General features: G+C 46.4%; 1 protein-coding gene across 3 annotated transcripts in view; it reads right to left on the reverse strand.

Moving 5' to 3' along the window:
- Positions 1-20,075, reverse strand: part of NLN (neurolysin) — a 158,465-nt gene that overhangs the window by 111,711 nt on the left and 26,679 nt on the right. For all 3 annotated transcript variants that reach the window (XM_033930104.1, XM_033930086.1, XM_033930096.1), the window contains exons 2-3: positions 16,736-16,995; positions 3,596-3,744 (exon numbers count right to left, since the gene is read on the reverse strand). In XM_033930104.1, the coding sequence (XP_033785995.1) occupies positions 3,596-3,744; positions 16,736-16,967 (381 nt within the window). In that variant the 5' untranslated portion in view covers positions 16,968-16,995. The remainder of the gene's footprint in view (positions 1-3,595; positions 3,745-16,735; positions 16,996-20,075) is intronic.

Consider the following 20,075-nt stretch of genomic DNA (forward strand, 5'->3'; position numbering starts at 1 on the left):
ATGGCCATATTACGTTCCATCTTAAAAACATGACAGAGAGACTCCCACCAAAAGGAATAGTTCAGTCTATCCCAGTTTTTCCAATTCCTTAGAATAAGCTGTATGGCAACCCCTATCATAATAAATAGAAGTTTATTATTATGGGATGATATTTGGCTTTTAGCTCTCATCATAGTGCCAAACAGCACAGTATCATATGTTAGTGCCACAGGTGAGAGTCTCTCTGTCATGTTTTGGTTTTTTTTAAGCGCTTTTCAATTATTTAGTGGAAGTAGACAGCATAAAAGATGCTGGATTTACAACAAGAACTTAAAATTTTCTATAATTTTGTTTAACAGACAAGCCAAATTAACGAGCCTCTCCCCTTCTCTGATTGAACCGCATCTGGCGAGTGAGGATGACGGTGCACGTGCAATTCTGTAGCCCTTCAAATGCTTGAACTTTATTTGGAACACTCAAGCCGATCTGTCAATGAATGTTAGTTATCAGGATGTTTATTCTAATGTCAATAAATCTTTGATGCCAAACAGAGGCCACCCAAATCTTTACAGCTTTGAGCCAGCAAGAGACAGGTCTGGCATACTAATTCAGTGCTTCATATGGTTCTCCTTTGATTTTCATTTATTCCTAATTTATTTGCATCCACTACCATTTAGACTGTAGAAGAGCCATGAACATGTTGATTCAATGAAATTCACACTGGGAAAAAGCTTCTTCACCAGTCAACAACAACAACACAATCAATTACAAAACATTAACTGTGGAAAAAAATACACTCAGCATAATTTTGGGGTTATATGGGGAGCAGAATGATTGACTTTAAAGCAAAAGTCATTGTAAAAGAAGCAGCTAGCTAAAGAAATGGATAGGGCACCATGAAACCAGGACATGCGCACAACTGGAAAGAATATACCAGTAACAAGATCATTCTTCACAGGGTGCCTCAAGTTAGTATTCTATAACATATGAACGCAAATATTTCCTAGTACGTATGTATACTGTACACATCTAAGCAGAAGTATGAGGTATGCACACAGCAGTATTCTACAATATATGTACACAACAACTTTAGCGTGTAAATGCAAAGAGGAATTCATGTGGGCAGAGTGCGGGTGAGAAACAGGTAAGTCTCCCACTTTCATGTACCATTTTAAATTATACACGTGGAGGGGCATAATCGAAAGGGACGTCTAAGTCTGTTTACATCCATCTTGCAAGTCATCCAAAGTTAAAAAGAGCCTAAGACACATTTTCGAAAGATACGTCCAACTTTTTTTTACTTTCGAAAATCGTCTAATTATACGTCCTGTCGATCTGATCGTCAAAGCCACTAAATCGTCTATCTTTATACCACATTTCCGTCCAACCTTTCGTCCAAGTCCAAAATGCCTAGAACAAGCCCTGTTGGACGTGGGAAGGGTCTGCAAAGACCCAGACATGCCACCTAAATAGTGGGGTACCTTACAGGGCACTGCTGTGAACTTCACAAAAAGGGCGCCATGACTTCTCCTCATTACAGCTCCCTTATAGGTGATGGTGAGCCCCCCAAACCACCTCCAGAATCCCCTAGACCCACTTATCTACCACCCCAATAGCCCTTATGGCTGCAGGAGCCACTTATATGTCAGTCAAAAAGGGTTTTGGGAGTGTATAGGGCAGTGCACATGTTTAAGTATCAATGCAGTGATTACAGGGGCCTATGGGCATGGGGCCTCCTCTCCATGGGTCCCTAACCCACCCCCAAGACGACTTAAGCTGCCTCTGGGCTGGACAACCAGGCTTTCCTATGCCAGACGGCCAGGTGATGATGGTCTGGAGGCTGAAATTTAAAGTTGTGAATAAAATTTTTATGGGGAGGGGGTTGGTGATCACTGGGGTAGTGTGTGGGGGTCTGTGTTATGTGTTTTCAGTGCTTATCTGGTGAGTTTAGGTGGGGTTTTGTGACTTAGACCATGTTTTACATGGTCTAAGTCACAACGTCCAAGTTCCATCTAGGCTCTGTTGTTAAACTTTCGGTTATACATGCTGAACGACTAAGTCTAAGCCGGCCCACATCCCGCCCAACTCCCGCCCTCGACACACCTCCCAAAATGCCCCGTTTAGCTTTGGATGTTGAGCGGCACTATGAAGGCCTAGGTCGTTTAGAAATACATCCAAAACCCGGTTTTATTATTGGCTCTTGGACATTTTTGCCGACTTAGGCCGCTTTTTGGACGTTTTTCTCTTTCGATTATGAGCCCCTTAGCGTATATACTTAAATATAAACCAATCCGATTATAAAATGAGTTAACCTTTCCACCCACCCAGAAAGGGGAAAAAAGGTTCACTCGAATATAAACCAGGGGGTTTATATTCAATTGCCCTGCCTTGCACCCAGCCCTCATTCCCTTCCTGCCCAGCTTTGCACCCATACTCAGATGCCCACTGCAGACCTCCCTTAAGCCCTGGTGGTCCAGCGGTGAGTCGGGACAGGAACGATCCTTCCCACGTCCTGTCCCAACTGTTAATCACCCTATCTAACATACTTTTTGAACCATGCTGGTCTAGCAGTGAAGCGGGGCATGAGTGATTTTTCTTTGTTCTTGCCCCGTGCGAAGCCACGATCAGAAATGGCTGAGGAAGTTCCGTGGGCAGTCTCTTAAGACTGTGAGAAGTCGCGAGACTGCCCTGGGAACTTGCGCAGCCATTTCTGATCGGTGCTCCGCACAGGGCAGGAGCAAAGAAAAATCACTCATGCCCCGCTTCACTGCTAGACCACTAGGGTTCAAAAGGTATGGGGAGGCGGGAGAGAAGCGGGGTGGTTAAGAGTTGGCCGGTACAAGACGCAGGAAGGATTGCTTCTGTCCTGGCCCACCGCTGGACCACCAGGGCTTAAGGCAGGGCCACAGGAGGCCTGCAACAGGTTCAGAAGGTGGGAGGGAAGCAGGGTGGTTAACATCTGGCTGGGACAGGACGCGGGAAGGCTTGCTTCTGTCCCAGTTCACTGCTGGACCACCAGGGCTTAAGGCAGATCTGTGGGAGGTGGAGCGCGTAGACTTGAGGACCTGAATATAAACCGAGACCCCCATTTTTGGACCATGGGTTTATATTTGAGTATATACGTTAAGTGCCGCATTTAGGTGGGCCCATTTGCACCTGCCAAAGACCTGGCATAACTGGGCACACCAAAAAGTATGCACACTTCTGCTGATTTATCACAGTATTCTATAACTATATCTTTGCAAACAGATGTTTTTAAAGTATATGTGATCCCCACACTGCATCTGAAAATATCCCTTGTCATTCAATATTTCATAAAAACTTGATGAGTATAAAGAACAGATGTGAAACTGTATATTCATGGGTGCTGTGCTCTGGAAAAAACTGCAAGATGAATGTGATCATTTTAACACATTAGTAAGCTCTCCACTGGCCTTCCAACAGCAATGAATGAATAAAGTGAGATGCACTTTTGGAAACCGCCTTTAGCAGTATTCCAGCTTCTGGGCAGAGATTACATGCTACTCCCAATAAAATAAAATAAACTTAGTGAGAGGTCTCAAAGCTGGAAACAGCAATTTGGAGGTTCATTATGGTTGATCTATTTGGTACATACCTGAAAATGAAGAACCCGATGAAATATGTCTTCTCTCATGCTCATCTCGACATCAAAATCAGCGAGTCGTTTGTCAGCTTCTGTGCTTGCTGTCCGCACATCTTTGTTAGGTGACACATGTTGTGGAAAATCCAACATACTTCTCTCCACTGGTAACAAAAACCAAACCTAAGAATGCATTTTCAAATCCAATTCCATTGTTTCATGCAGTATGAGAACACAAAACAGTTCCCAACATATAAAACAAAGCAGAGCTGTCTACCTGTAAAGTGGACTCTCCATAGTCAACATGACAAATCAGCTAGAGAATGACATGGGGGAAAATTTATCACCGTCCCTGCCCCATCCCCTTGAGCTAAGTCCCCATCCCTACCCCTACCCTGTGAGCTCAGTCCCCATCCTTGCCCTGCAAACTGTCAGAACCCATCCGCACAAGCCTCGAATAGTTATGATTTTATATTGAACTTATTTTATTAAAGTATAAAAAGAGACAACATTCTGTACAATTGTCATTTTATAAACACAAGGATCAACAAAACCCCTTTCTCCCCTCTCTTTCACAAATATCCCCTCCACTATTGTGAAAACTTAACAAACCAAATTACTACAGAATGCTACATAGAAAAATCAAGCTAATAGAATAATTCAGTCACACATGGCAGGAATACTTTTAGGGGAGGGCAACTACTCCCTGGTCAGAGGGAGAGCCCTAAGCCAGCTGGAAGATAAAGAAGCACAGCCTGGGCTTTGCGGACCTCAGGATATATTTCATATCTGAAATATTCTAATCACCAAATAAAATAAATTTATTTTTTTCCACCTTATGTTGTCTGGTAATTTTATTCTTCAAATCACATTGGTCTCAGGCTTTGGTTTTGGGTTCCTTCTGTCTTCATCATGGCATGGCTGGCTCCTGAAGGTAAAATAGGCGCAAGAGAATCTGGGGGAGCAGATGCCGAGTCTGACATGGGCACAATTTTTTTTACCACAGGAGCAAGACTTTTCACCGCTCCCATGGGGCGGTAAAAGGTCTTGTCCCCATTCCCGTGGAGCAGTGAAAGGTCTTGTTCCCATTCCTGCGGTAAACCAGTTGCAAATGTCTCCATTCCTGTGGATTTACTGTGGAGACCACGTTTATTCAACCAGTCACATTTGTGAGAGACATCATCTGATGGCACAGACATCTTCTGCACTCAGTGGCTCAAGTGGCGTGTAGGGCAGATATGGACAACTCCGGTCCACGAGGGCCAGATCCAATCGGGTTTTCAGGATTTCCCCAATGAATATGCATGAGATCTATTTGCTTGCACTGTTTTCAATGCATATTCATTGGAGAAATCCTGAAAACCTGATTGGATTCTAGCCCTTGAGGACCGGAGTTGACCATGTCTGGTGTAGGGCTATTTGCAGAAATTCATTGTGCATTTATATAAGTTCCGTAACTAAAGCACGCCAGACATTGGCAGGCCGACAATTGCGCTCAAGGCGTATGCATGCTGCCAGTCTCGTCACTTTAAACTGGTAATGTGAGGGGGGTAAGCCCCCTAGTATATGTAGGATCTCAAAGTTCCTCCTTGAGGGCCGCAATCCAGTCGGGTTTTCAGGATTTCCCCAATGAATATGCATAGAAAGCAGTGCATGCACATAGATCTCATGCATATTCATTGGGGAAATCCTGAAAACCTGACAGGATTGTGGCCCTCAAGGAGGGACTTTGAGACCCCTGATGTAGAAGTACTTGCTCTCCCGTTGGGGGTGGTTTGGAGGGGTGAACCCCCCCCAAGTACACTTAAAACTTCCGTTTTCTATTAAGTTTTTGGAGTTCGGGAGTTTTCAGTGTAGTGGGGGAGATCCCCCCCCACATCCCCCAACGGGAACACAAGGACTCATACATGTAGTGGGGGGGGTTACTCCCCTCACAGCGCTAACATAATGGGTTCAAAGTGGCGGGACCAGCGGCACGCATATGTCCTGTGCGCGATTGTCAGTGCGTCTTTGTCAGCACACTTTTGTCCTGCGCTCAATTGACGGGTCACCTTTATATAAATATTTGTATAACCATGGGGCCTCCTACCAAAATTTTCCCTTCTCCTTTTTTCACTCCCCCATCAAATTCTGTTTTCACTGCCACTGTGTGAAGTACACAAAACCTGCAAATGGTAACTGAGATGCTTACAGTATCATAACAGCATAAAGTCCAAGAACTCAAACTGAATTAGCTCTGCCTAGGAAAAGCCAGCAGCCATGCAAATCTTCTAGAACACCAGTTCACCGCTATATATTAACAAAAACCATCACCCAGTAAAGAAGAGATCCCACTCCCTCACCCCTCTTTAACTAAGCCACAGTAGAGGTTTCTATTGCGGCCTGGAGCACTGAGGGGCAAATTCCATATAGGATGCCTAAAGTTAGATGTCCACAATGTGGACATCCAACAACTTAGGCATCCAAATAGATTTATTTATTCATTTTTTTATACCATTCTCCCAGGGAAGCTCAGAACGATTTACATGCATTTATTCAGGTACTCAAGCAGTTTTCCCTGTCTGTCCCAGTGGGCTCATAATCTATCTAATGTACCTGGGGCAATGAATAATAAGCACATTTAACAACTTTAACAAGCAATAATTGAAAGTTAGACGTCCAAAGGCTGTGCATGATTCACAGAATAGGCGTTCAGAAAGCACAGTTACTTACCGTAACAGGTGTTATCCAGGGACAGCAGGCAGATATTCTTAACGCATGGGTGACGTCACCGACGGAGCCCCGGTACGGACCTTTTTAACTAGAAAGTTCTAGTTGGCCGCACCGCGCATGCGCGAGTGCCTTCCTGCCCGACGGAGGAGTGCGTGGTCCCCAGTTAAGATAAGCCAGCTAAGAAGCCAACCCGGGGAGGAGGGTGGGACGTAAGAATATCTGCCTGCTGTCCCTGGATAACACCTGTTACGGTAAGTAACTGTGCTTTATCCCAGGACAAGCAGGCAGCATATTCTTAACGCATGGGTGACCTCCAAGCTAACAGAGAGGGAGGAGGGATGGTTGGCCATTAGGAAAATAAATTTTGTAACACAGATTGGCCGAAGTGTCCATCCCGTCTGGAGAAGGTATCCAGACAGTAGTGAGTAGTGAACGTGTGAACTGAGGACCAAGTGGCAGCCTTGCAGATTTCCTCGATGGGCGTGGAACGGAGGAAAGCCACAGAAGCAGCCATAGCTCTGACCCTGTGGGCCGTGACAGCACCTTCCAGTGAGAGACCGGCCCGAGCATAACAGAACGCAATGCAGGCAGCAAGCCAGTTGGAAAGCGTCCGTTTAGAGACAGGACGACCTAGACGGTTAGGATCGAAGGTCAGAAAGAGCTGAGGAGATGAGCGGTGAGCCCTGGTACGGTCAAGGTAGTATGCAAGGGCACGCTTACAATCCAGCATGTGCAACGCCTGTTCCCCAGGATGAGAATGGGGTTTAGGGAAAAAGACCGGCAACACAATGGACTGGTTGAGGTGAAAAGCCGAGACCACCTTGGGAAGGAATTTAGGGTGGGTACGCAGAACCACCTTGTCATGGTGAAAAACAGTGAACGGTGGATCGGCGACCAGTGCATGCAGCTCACTAACCCTCCTGGCAGAGGTGATGGCAATGAGGAAAAGCACCTTCCAAGTTAGAAGTTTGAGCGAAGTCGTGGCAAGAGGCTCAAAAGGAGGTTTCATGAGGGCTGATAAAACCACATTTAGGTCCCAGACGACAGGAGGAGGATTCAGAGGTGGTTTGACATGGAAGAGGCCTTTCATGAACCAGGAAACCAGAGGATGAGCCGTGAGAGGTTTTCCGAGGATAGGCTCATGAAATGCAGTGATGGCACTGAGGTGGACTCTGATTGAGGTAGACTTGAGGCCAGCATCGGACAGAGAGAGCAAATAGTCCAGTACAGTTTCCACCGCCAATGAGGTGGGATCGTGATGATGCAGGAGACACCAAGAGGAAAACCGGGTTCACTTCTGATGGTAATATTGAAGAGTGGCCGGTTTCCTGGAGGCCTCCAAAATGCGACGAACAGGCTGAGACAGATTCTCTGGAGAGGTCAGCCCGAGAGAAACCAAGCTGTCAGGTGGAGCGAAGACAGATTGGGATGTAGTAGAGACTGATGCTGCTGTGTAAGTAGAGTAGGAAACACAGGAAGAGGAATGGGCTCCCTGGAGCTGAGCTGAAGCAGAAGGGAGAACCAGTGTTGTCGAGGCCACCGAGGGGCGATGAGAATCATGGTGGCCTTGTCCATGCGGAGTTTGTATAGCGTCCGCAACATCAGAGGGAGTGGAGGAAAGGCATAGAGGAACCGATCCGTCCAGTCGAGCAGGAATGCATCCGGGGCCAGACGGTGAGGAGAGAAGAGTCTGGAACAGAACTGGGGCAGCTGATGGTTGTGAGGATCTGCAAAGAGGTCCACCTGTGGAGTGCCCCAGCGAGCAAAGATGGAGAGGAGTGTTGGAGGGTCCAGAGTCCACTCGTGAGGTTGAAGGATGCGGCTGAGATTGTCGGCCAGGGAGTTCTGTTCGCCCTGGATGTAGACAGCCTTGAGGAAGAGACTGTGGTCTGTGGCCCAGGTCCAGATGCAGAGAGCCTCCTGACAGAGGAGGCGAGATCCGGTGCCGCCTTGCTTGTTTATGTAGTACATGGCGACTTGATTGTCTGTGCACAGGAGAAGGACCTGAGGGCAGAGAAGGTGCTGGAAGGCCTTGAGAGCATAGAACATGGCTCTGAGTTCCAGGAAATTGATGTGATGTTGACGCTCCTGAGGGGTCCAGAGTCCCTGGGTGCGTAGGTCTCCTAGGTGAGCTCCCCACGCATAGGGGGAGGCATCCGTTGTTATGATCATGGAGTGAGGGGGTAGATGAAGGAGTAGACCCCTGGAAAGATTGGAGGAGTTCAACCACCATTGAAGAGATTGCTGAAGAGACGATGTCACAGAGATGGGATGAGAAAGAGGATCCGTGGTCTGTGACCATTGGTTGGCTAGAGTCCACTGAGGTGTCCTGAGGTGGAGTCGCGCCAGAGGAAGTACATGGACCGTCGAGGCCATGTGGCCCAAGAGGACTATCATCTGTCGAGCTGGGATGGTGTGATGAAGGAGCACCTGACGACAGAGGTGGAGCAGGGTCCGGTGTCGGTCGGAGGGGAGAAACGCCCTCATCAGAGTGGTGTCGAGAACTGCTCCGATGAACTGAAGTCGCTGTGTGGGAAGCAGATGCGACTTGGGGTAGTTGATCTCGAACCCCAAGAGATGGAGGAAAGAGATGGTGTGATGAGTGGCGACGTAGTTGCTTTCACCAACCAATCGTCCAAGTAGGGGAACACCTGGAGGTTGTGAGACCTGAGGAAGGCCGCTACCACAATAAGGCACTTGGTGAACACCCTGGGCGATGATGCAAGGCCAAAAGGTAGTACCTTGTACTGATAGTGGCGGTGCTGAATCTGAAAGCGGAGGTAGCGACATGAATTCAGATTGATGGGGATGTGAGTGTAGGCCTCTTTGAGGTCCAGGGAACATAGCCAGTCGTGATGAGAGAGAAGAGGGTAAAGCGTGGCCAGGGAGAGCATTCTGAACTTCTCTTTGACCAGACACTTGTTGAGGTCCCTGAAATCGAGGATGGGGCGGAGGTCTCCTGTCTTCTTGGAAACCAGGAAGTAGCGGGAGTAGAATCCCTGACCCCTTTGGTCCGGAGGCACCTCTTCGATGGCATTGAGAAGAAGGAGGGATTGGACCTCCCTCAGGAGGAGGAGGGTTTGGGAGGAGTGAGAAGCAGACTCTACGGGAGGATTGTCTGGTGGAAGAGTCTGGAAGAGAGTAGCCGTGACGAATGATGTTGAGGACCCATTGGTCTGATGTGATGACCTCCCAACGGCTGAGGAAATGCTGGAGGTGACCTCCGATAGGCTGAGGAAGAGGTAATGATGTTGGGAGACTGGCTATGCCCTGGAGAAAAGAGTCAAAAGGGCTGAGATGGTTTTGACGGAGGTAGAGGCTTGGCAGGTTGGTGAGACTGAGAGCGAGCCTGGGTTTGATGTTGTTGCCGAGGTCGGCGTGGCTGCTGTTGAGGCGGGTTGAGAGGTCTGGCCGAGAACCTGCGTTGGTAAGAAGACTGTTGCCTTTAGGGGCGAGCAGGTGGAGTCTTCTTTTTAGGTTTGATCAGAGTGTCCCACCTGGTCTCGTGAGCCGAGAGCTTCTGGGTGGTCGAGTCCAGGGATTCTCCGAAGAGTTCATCACCCAGACAAGGTGCGTTAGCCAGACGGTCCTGGTGGTTAATGTCTAGGTCAGAGACTCTCAGCCATGCCAAACGGCGCATGGCCACCGCCATGGCGGATGCGCGAGAGGTCAGCTCAAATGAGTCGTAGATGGAGCGAACCATGAATTTCCTGAGTTGGAGGAAGCTAGAAATATGTTGCTGGAAAAGAGGGACCTTACGTTCAGGAAGATATTTCTGTAAGGAGGAGAGCTGTTGCACCAGATGCTTCATGTAGAAGGAGAAGTGGAAGGTGTAGTTGTTGTCTCTATTGGCTAACATGGCATTTTGGAAAAGGTGCTTACCAAATTTATCCATGGTTTTTCCCTCTCTGCCAGGAGGGGTGGAGGCATATACACTGGAACCCTGAGATTTCTTCAAGGTAGATTCCACCAGGAGGGACTCGTGGGGCAATTGAGGTTTATCAAACCCTGGGATTGGGATAACCCGGTATAAGCTATCCAATTTACGAGGGGCTCCAGGAACCGTGAGGGGAGCTTCCCAGTTTTTATAGAAAGTTTCCCGTAAGATGTCGTGGACGGGCAACTTCAGAAATTCTTTGGGAGGTTGCTCAAAGTCTAGGGCATCGAGGAAAGCCTGAGACTTTTTAGAGTCGGACTCCAAGGGAATGGAAAGAGCTGCTGACATCTCCCTAAGGAATTTGGAGAAAGAGGATTGCTCTGGTTTGGAGATGGTGTCGGTCATGGAGGGTTCTTCATTGGTTGATGAAGCGTCCTCCTCGGTACCGTGAGGGGAGTCTTCCCACAAATCTGGGTCCCTAACGTCGGGGTGCGTACGTTTGGACATCGGTGTGGAGGGCTCGGCATGGCGGGTCTTTGAAAGAGATTTGTCTGAGCGCACCGAGGCGGTACCGGGTGAGGAAGACCGATGTCGTTCCTGGGACCGGACAGGGTCGGCAGCATCACGGGTACGTACTGTAGGTGTTTCTGCCAAGATTACCGGCATGGAAGTATTAATCGGTACCGAGGGGGTCGACACCGATGGGACAGTGTGAAGCTCGGACCGGTCCTGTACCGGAAGGTGCGGTGCCAGCAACGCCGGCAACAGTTGTTGGAGTTGTTGTTGCAGCTGCTCCTGTAACTGTGTTTGGAGTATGGCCGCAATGCGGTCGTCCAGGGGAGGCACCGGTACCGCTTTTTTCTTCTTCGGTACCATAGGTGCCGCTCTACGCTCCGGCGATGAGGAGGCCGATGATGAGGCACTCACCGAGATCGGAGCGGAGCGTTTGCGGGGCCGGTGCGGCGCCGGGAGGGCCGGTGTCGCAACCGTGGCAGGAGGGCGCTCAAGGGAAGTGGGAGGCTTCTTAGCCGCTTACCTGGGCCCATCGACCCTGAGGAAGGGCCCGGTGGTGTCGATGTCGTCGGTGCCGACTTTTGTGGTGCCATCGACGTCGCAGCCGGTTCCATGGCAGTTCTGGTACCAAACAAAATATTTTGCTGGATCTGCCGATTTTTCAAAGTACGCTTTTTAAGAGTAGCACAGCGGGTGCAGGTGTCAGCCCGATGCTCTGGACCCAAGCACTGGAGGCACCAATTGTGTGGGTCGGTGAGGGAGATCGGGCGTGCACACCACTGGCACTTCTTAAAACCCGGTTGAGGGGGCATGAAGGGAAACACGGCCTCCGCAAAATTGAATCTGGAGGCCTGTATGGTGGCAACAGGCCCCGCCGGGGCTGGCCTGAAAAAATAAAGAAAACTCGACGAGTTTTGTTTTTTTTTTTAAAACAAAAATAAAGGGAATCCGATAAGAAAAAAGGAAAAAAGAGAGAAAATACGCGAGCGGGAAGGCAAAAATTAGTTTTTCAACGGCTGTTGAAAACACATGCGTCTTCTTCGCTCCGCCGAAACAAAGAAACTGGGGACCATGCACTCCTCCGTTGGGCGGGAAGGCACTCGCGCATGCGCGGTGCGGCCAACTAGAACTTTCTAGTTAAAAAGGTCCGTACCGGGGCTCCGTCGGTGACGTCACCCATGCGTTAAGAATATGCTGCCTGCTTGTCCTGGGATAATTTCAGACGCCCATCGGAAAAAGCTGCGTCTAACATGATAGATGTGGTTTTAATATGGACATCCTTTTACAGAATAGAATGGTGTTCATCATCCTAACGCATCTATATTCTCACTTAAAATGTAGGTGTTGCAAAATTAGGTCTACTTTTGGGTGTGAGTTGGGCGCTAGCTTGGCGTGCTGGAGGCGTCCAGATATAGTGGTGGTATGGGTTTTGCTTTTTTGGGGTAAGGAATACTCCAGTTTGATATTAAGGTTAAAAGATATTTAATAATGCATTACTCAAGCAAAGCACATGAAAAAATGTATTACATACTAAACCTTATTCCAAAAGTTTAAAGAAAATAAGAAGAGAAAGCTTACTCACAATGGCTGTGGCTCAGAGCAAGTGGACATGTCTGATGCACAATCTTCAGATATAAACGATGAATTTTTAAATAATCCTCTACTTGGAAGTAATAGTCTTAACACATCCACACCCCTTCCAAAGTATATACCCGATCTTAAATCACAACTTTATCAGAGCTTTCTTCGGGCCTCAGTACCGCTGTCAATATTTCTTTAGCGGGAAGAATTATGTGAGAACTCCTCACTGGCCCATACTATTTGCTTACATATTTTCAATAATACAATAATTTAACTTATTTTTTTTCACATATATAAAGTGCAAAGTGTTTTGTTTTTCATAACTTATCTTTTTAGTTGCTTTTTCTATTCAGACCTGACATGTTTTGCATCAGTATGCTGTTTCAATCTGCTGCGGGAGACCCTTGAAACTGCATTCTGATGCAAAACACGTCAGGTCTGTCTTTCTCGGATCTGAATATAAAAAGCAACTAAAAAGATAAGTTATGAAAAACAAAGCACTTTGCACTTTATATATATGAAAAAAGTTAAATTATTGTATTATTGAAAATATTTAAGCAAATAGTATGGACCAGTGAGGAGTTCTCACGTAATTCTTCCCGCTAAAGAAATACTGACAGCAGTGGAGTAGTGGTACTGAGGCCCGAAGAAAAGCTCTGATAAAGTTGTGATTTAAGATTGGGTATATAGTTGGGAAGTGGAGGTGTTGCACAATCTTGACAACATTGTGACATCAATATGCACCTAGATGGCAGAATGTCACTAAAAAATAATAGGAACCCTTGCCTAAAAGGAAGCTCCTGTGGCTCAATGGTTAAAGGCACTTCTTTCATCTTCCCATGGTGGTGAGTTCAAATCCCTAGTTTAGTCTGGTAGCCCAGCACATATTCCTATTTTTTTTAATGACAATCTGCCATCTAGGTACATATTGATGATGTCAAGATTGTGCGTCAAACATGTCCACTTGCTCTAAGCCACAGCCACTATGAGTAGGGTTTCTCTTCTCATTTTCTTAAACTTTGGAAATGATGTTTACTATGCAATATATATTTATAAGTTTATTTTATTAAACTTATATATGTTATATATGCTTACTATGCTATATATATAAAACACTTATATTTGTTATATGTTTATTCTCCATATATGTTTACTATGCTATATATACTATGCTATATATAACATTGACGTAAGGCATTTTTGGAAAGGAAGTCATGTGATCAACTGTGCCATTGTATTTTAAAGCATGATAATTATTACAAATGATGTCACATAGGTTATAAATCTGTTTGTCCTTGCTTTCTCCCTTTGAAGAGCACTGAAATTCTGATAGCTTGCTCTTCCCAGACAATAGGAGCACTGTTAATAAATTCTAATTGTTTATTACATGGCTTTTCCTTATGTCTTTTACACTTCCCCCTCCGTATTCGCGGGGGTTAGGGGCAGAGCCGGCCCGCGAATAATATTTGGGTCGATTCTGCCCTTATCCCCTGCTTCCCACAGCTATTTTTAGCCCTGTAAGCCCCCCCCCTTTAATCCTTACCTGGTGGTCTAGCGGGTTTTCAGGCAGGAGCGATCTTCCCATGCTCCTGCCCCATGCAGATCGCTCACAGGAAATGGCTGCCTTGAGCTCCCGTAGTCTCTTGAGCCATTTCCTGTGAGTGATCTGCATGGAGCAGGAGCGTGGGAAGATCGCTCCTGCCTAAAAACCCGCTAGACCACCAGGTAAGGCTTAAGAGGGGGTCTTACAGGGCTAAAAAAAAGCCTGAAAAAATTAAAATGTATTTTTTGTTCAAAAATTGCGAATAACCGAATCCGTAGATACAGAATTTGTGAATACGGAGGTGGAAGTGTATTTGAATTAACAGAACGGAGTCTCTAGCCCAATCATGTGTGAGAGAGAATCCATTCTGGCAATTCTTTTGGCCTCGATGTTCAAGTCTTCCAGCCTGGCTTGGACACTAGTTTGGACCCTGAGGATAAAACAACTTCTCAATGCTCCTCTTAAGGAAGAGGAATTATTTTTGGCCATTCAACAGATGCCTTTGTAAGGCCCCTGATGTTGATGGCTACAGGGCTGAATTCTATAAACTCCTAATGACTGAGGTTCTGAATCCTTTGGAGGCCATGTTCAATCATCACACACAGGAGAAAACATTACCCCTAATACTTCGACAAGCTCAAATTGTGGTCTTACCTAAGCCAGGCAGAGACCCCCACTAAAGTGGGCCCATATCTATTCTCTGTTGTGAGGCCAAGTTGCTAGCTAAAATATTGACAAATAGATTGGCAAAAAAATTGCCTAATTTAATAGCAACTCCTCAAGTGGGTTTCATACAGGGTAGAATGGCAGTAAAAATATTCAGTTGGTATTATCTTCATTAGAATGGGTCCATGCTCTGAAACAGCCTTCTCTCTTGATAAGTTTCAATGCCGAAAAGGGACTTTTTGCTTGGAGTCTTGGATAAATATGGTATTCTTTAGGGATGCCATTCACACTCTGTATTATGATCCATGGCCAAGGGTACATGTCAACAGAGCACATTCAGATTTTTTACCAATTCGCAGGGGCACAAGACAGGGATATCCATTGTCGCCATTACTTTTTGTCCTTACTCTGGACCCTGGGAAATACCTTCTAAGCTGGAAATATTCGGTGTTAACATCAGAGCTCATACTTTTAAAATTGCTGCTTTTGTGGATGACCTATTGGTCCATATTACCAGACCTAAACTGACCCTACCCACCTTATTGGAAAGCTTTGCTGAATATGGGAACTTTTTGTGGTTTAGACTTAATATGGATAAATCTGAGGTAATAGCAGATGCTGAGATGCCCTTGAGTGGGGCCTGAATTTTCCTCTACGCTGAGTGGATGGCCATTTCAAATACCTTGGTATTAATTTACCCTCAAATCCTCGCTATTTATGCAGGCACAGGTGGATTTGGCCGGCAACGTACAGAGTTGGCTCATTGACTAGGCGTCCAGAAAGACGTCATAATTTTTTGCTTACTTACTATACCTCCATTACTTCATTCCACTAAACAACAATTGACTAAATTGCAGTTCCTACCTCTATCTTTGGGAGGTCATATTGCTCTCTTTAATATGACTTTGTTCCCTAAGTGGCTCTATACCTTTCAATTGCTTCCCTTATGGTTAACTAACAGAGGTTGGCGAAGTTTGCAGAAAGATCTCACTAAATTTTGTTGGGCAGGTAAGAAACCGAAACTGATTTGATAACTTGTTGTGCCCCAGAAGTAGAAGAGGTATGGCACTCCCAGACCTGTGCTTATATACTTGGATTTGCCTATTCAGACACCTAAGAGATTGGGTTCTTGAGGATAATGCTTTTAGCCCATCTTTTGAACAGGCATTATTTCACCCCTCAATTTAATATACTTTCTTCATGTGCCTTGCCACCATTTGACTATACAGACACGAGATAACTCCATATTGAGTTCACTGAGGTTGGCCTGGGGTTGTCTGATGAAGACGATGCATTATAATCCTAGAGTAACAGATTTATTGCCCCTACAAGGAAACTCCGAATTTGTACCAAGCCTGACTTCTGTAGTTTTTTTTTTTATAGGTGAGGAGAAAAGGGTATTCACTTAATAGCACAGGTTTTAGATAAGAATAGAGCCTTACAATCATTTCCAGTGCTTTCTAACACACTAGCTATAGGGCCAGGCTCTGAGCACTGAAGGCTGTTAAAAAAAAAGTTCCTCTCCTGCTCAAGGACCTTCATCTCCCAAGGAGTGGTAACATCAGGATGATCTCATATCCTAACATTTTTTGTAACAGGTGTCTTCTCTATCAAGTCTCAGTCCTGGCACCATGCCAACAGGTAGTAAGGCTTTTCTTTCAATATTTCTATCCTGTGAGTCTCCACTCAGAGCAATTATTTCATCATATCTTGCAGCAATTATTTCATCATACCTTGCAGTTGCAGGAACTCCAACTGGATAATTGGTAGAAGCCCTTGTTAGTTTCCACAGCTTCCATGAAAACAGGATACTGAACTAGATGTGTAGGAATGCCACACAGGAAACACATACACACAGTCTTAAGAGTCGGGATGGAGGCACTTCCTAGCCATGTAATTAAGGGAGGTAAGATTCTCAATAAAAGGGTGAGAGACCATCCATTAGGAAGCGCCTCCATCCCGACTCTAAGACTGCGTGGCATTCCTACACAGATGGACCATTGGTCTGACCAAGTAAGCCTATTCTTATATTCTCACATACTGATGGTCCATAAAAAATAAAGATAAAATAATAATATAAAATAGTTTGTATGAGGAGTCGATATGAAGATGTATTATAAGTGTGTGAAACATTATCTAAAGGACATGAATTAATCAATCAATGCCTTGCTGCTGTCTTTGCAGGCTCAATTCAACATGTCAAGTATGAGCATGGACCATTAATGTGATTATTTATATATTAGATGTCAAAAGGCACACTCACCTGCATACTGAACTTCTATGTCCGCCAAAGCTTTGATACAGTTCTTATAAGTGATTTTTTCAAAGTCAATTCTGCTAACTGTGTCATACACCTGTTTTGTTTTCCACATCAGTTCTTCTGTTCTTTTTCTGATGTGATCTGGTGACAGGTCCCATTTTAATCGGTTTCCACTTGATGCAGTAAAGGAAGATATATTTTGGGAAGTTCTTATAAGCTGGGATCCTAAAGACATTCCCAGTAAAATCTTGGTTCGGCAATGTCTGCAATAGAAAATAAGGGAAACAATGCATTGCAGTTACTAAAGGAATGAATAGATTGATCTTGTGACTTTCCCAAACAGGAAAGCATTCAATTGATATATTTGTTAATTAACTAATGTGACAATGTCATTCAGGAAATATATGTACAAACATCTAATTCTGCTGATGTAATGAAATCCAGAAAGGAGTTGAGTAAATGAGCCAAGCATGCTCTCAGATGTTTGGCCAGTTGGTAAAGCCTGCCAGATGCAAGCTCTTAATATCTAAAAACATGTTGAAAACATGCTGTGGAATGACTCCCCCCCCATATACAGGATTTCCCTTCTGTATCCCCATTGTTCCTCTGTGTCCCTGTCCCCTATGACCCCTCCATTCCCATTCTCTCCTATGTTCCTATTCTTCATCGTATCCAGCCTTTCCCTTTTCTCAACATAGCCCAACATCTTTCTTATTCCCATATGTTCCAGCATCTCTCTCTCCAAACTCCACTCACCAACCAGCATCTTTCCTCCCTCTAGAGGTCTAGCATCTCTCCCCCTCTTTCCCTTAAAAGACAGCATCTCTCTCTCTTCCATTCCCCCTCTGCTGCTCCAGTGCAGCATGTGTTCCTATCTCTGTACAACCAGCACCTCTCCCCATCTCTCTCTCACAGTCCCACAACTCTCACTCTATCCCCACTATAATTTGGCATCTCCCTCTCTCTCCCCAGGACCCTCCCCCCCATGATAGCTCATCTCCCCCTAGAAGGTCCAAATATTTCTTGCCACCTCCTCACTAGACAGTCCAGTGGTTCTTGTGACCCTCCACCTCCCCAAGTTTAACAGCTTTCTCCTCCTTCCTCCTCTCCTAGTGTAAGTCATTCCATCTCTGCCCATCCCTGTGGGTAATCTCTTCCATCCCCAACTGCCCTGTAAAACTTCAGAAGTAGTTATCTCTCTCTCTGTCCCTCCCTTGCTGCACAGGGAGTGGGGAAGGAGAGACAGAGATTGGATCCAGAGCACATCTCTTCCATCCCCTCTATTGTCACATTCAATGTTTCTCCCTCTCTCATCCCTCCTCCTTCCCATGCAGCATCTTTTGCCCCTCCTTCCAGCCCCATGCCCAACATTTCTCCTTCTATCACCTCTTCAGTACCATGCTGCATCTCTCCATCCCTTCCCTCCACCATATCTAACATTTCTCCCTCTCGCATTTCTTTCCAACCCCATGCTCAATCTGTCTCACCCTTCCCTCTCTACCACCACATCCAATATTTCTCCCTCCCCCATACATCTCTACACCTTAGTCCTCTCCCCCACCCCCACCACTTTACAAACATGCTATGTTTGCCACTGCTATGTTTTGTCACTGCTCCATTCTATCATTCTCTCTGCAAGAAACAGTGACATTCTCTCTTTCTCTCTCCCTCCCCATGCCCAACAATTCTTCTCTTTCTTCCTTTTCCCAACAGCACCATCTCTTTCTCTCCTGCTCCATTCTATCATTCTCTCTGCAAGAAACTCCATAGCCCTGTATGTCCTTCCTGTCCAATTAGATTGTAAGCTCTTCTGAGCAGAGACTTTCTATTGCGTGTTGATTGTACAGCGCTGCATACGCTTTTCAACAATTGTATTTCTTTTCCCATCCTTTCCTCTTGTTTTAATATGTTTGTAAAGTTAGTCTCCAATATATTTCGTAAGGTTTAGTTCTTTGTTTGTTTTGTTGCCCCTTAAATTTTGTAATTTTACTGATATGTTCATCGCTTAGAATTTTGAATAAGCGATCAATCAAATTTATAATAAACTTGATAAACAGTAGTAGTAGTCCAGCAACATTCCTTCTCCCTTCTCCCCATGCCAGTCCAGCAGCTCTCCCTCCTTCCTTTCCCACTGTGAATTCTGGTTGGACCAGGAGCCTTAGGCCCCACCTGTGGGCGGGGTTTCAGCCGCCTGGGCCAATCCAGCCCCATTCCGAAGCCGGCTGGCCTGCCGGACGGGTGGGTTTAGCACCCGTCCGTCTGGCCAACATTTAACAGGTATGGCGGGTGGGATTGGGGGTGGGGAGGGTCAGCGGCTCGGGTCGCGGGTCGGCCGATCAGGGGGACAGTCATTTAGGGGGGGTTGTGTCGAGGGAAGGAGGGCCTGGGATCTCTCCTGCCCGTATTGTAGTGGGGGGTAGGGGGTCCGCCTGGGCAGGAGGGGTTGGGCTCCCTCCTGCCCGATCTTGTAGGGGGTGGGGGGCGAGAGGCCAGGAGGGCTTGGGCTCCCTCCTGGCTGGATCGGACTCGAGGGGGGGTTGGGGATCGCGGGGCAGGAGGGCTTGGGTTCCCTCCTGCCTTGAATGTAATCAGGGGGGTTGGAGATCGCGGGGTAGGAGGGCTTGGGTTCCTTCCTGCCCTGAACGTAATCGAGGGGGTTGGGGATCGCAGGGCAGGAGGGCTTGGGCTCCCTCTTGCCCCGATGTTGTTGGGGGGGGTGATATATCGCGGCAGGAGAGATGCCTCATCTCCCCTACCGCGATGCCATCACTCCTCTATCCAAACTGCCACATCTCAGGCAGAGGGCATCTCAGGTAGAGGAGTGAGGGCATCGCGGTAGGGGAGATGAGGCATCTTTCCTGCCGCGATCATTGCTGTAGGGGGTAGGCAGCAGCCACGATCAGCTCAGCGGCCCCTTTTTCGGCACTTAGACCTGTTTTGACTTCGTCTAAGTCAAAACGTATAAGTGCCAACTAGGCAACCTGCCTAAAGTTTTGATTATACCTGCTGCATACCTAGGTCTAGGTCGGCCCACCTCCCGCCCTTTTCCCTCCTCTAAAAACGCCTCTTTTCTCTCTATGCATTTAGAGGCAGGGGAAAGGCCTAAGCTGGTTTTAGATACGTCTAAAACCAGCTTTGATTATGGGTACTTGGACGATCAGGCTTTTTGATCGTCCAAGTAGCCATTTAGGCCACTTTTTAGACTTTTTTTTTTTTTTTGATTATGAACCCCTTGATGTATGATTAAAAAATGAATAAAGAATTAAAAAAAAAAAAACAACCCCAAAAACCCCAACAACTTGAGGCAGGCCATCTATACTGTAGGCATCTGTTGTGGGTGCAG

The sequence above is a fragment of the Geotrypetes seraphini genome, chromosome 1, assembly GCF_902459505.1.
Source record: "Geotrypetes seraphini chromosome 1, aGeoSer1.1, whole genome shotgun sequence".
NCBI classification, from domain to species: Eukaryota; Metazoa; Chordata; class Amphibia; order Gymnophiona; family Dermophiidae; genus Geotrypetes; species Geotrypetes seraphini.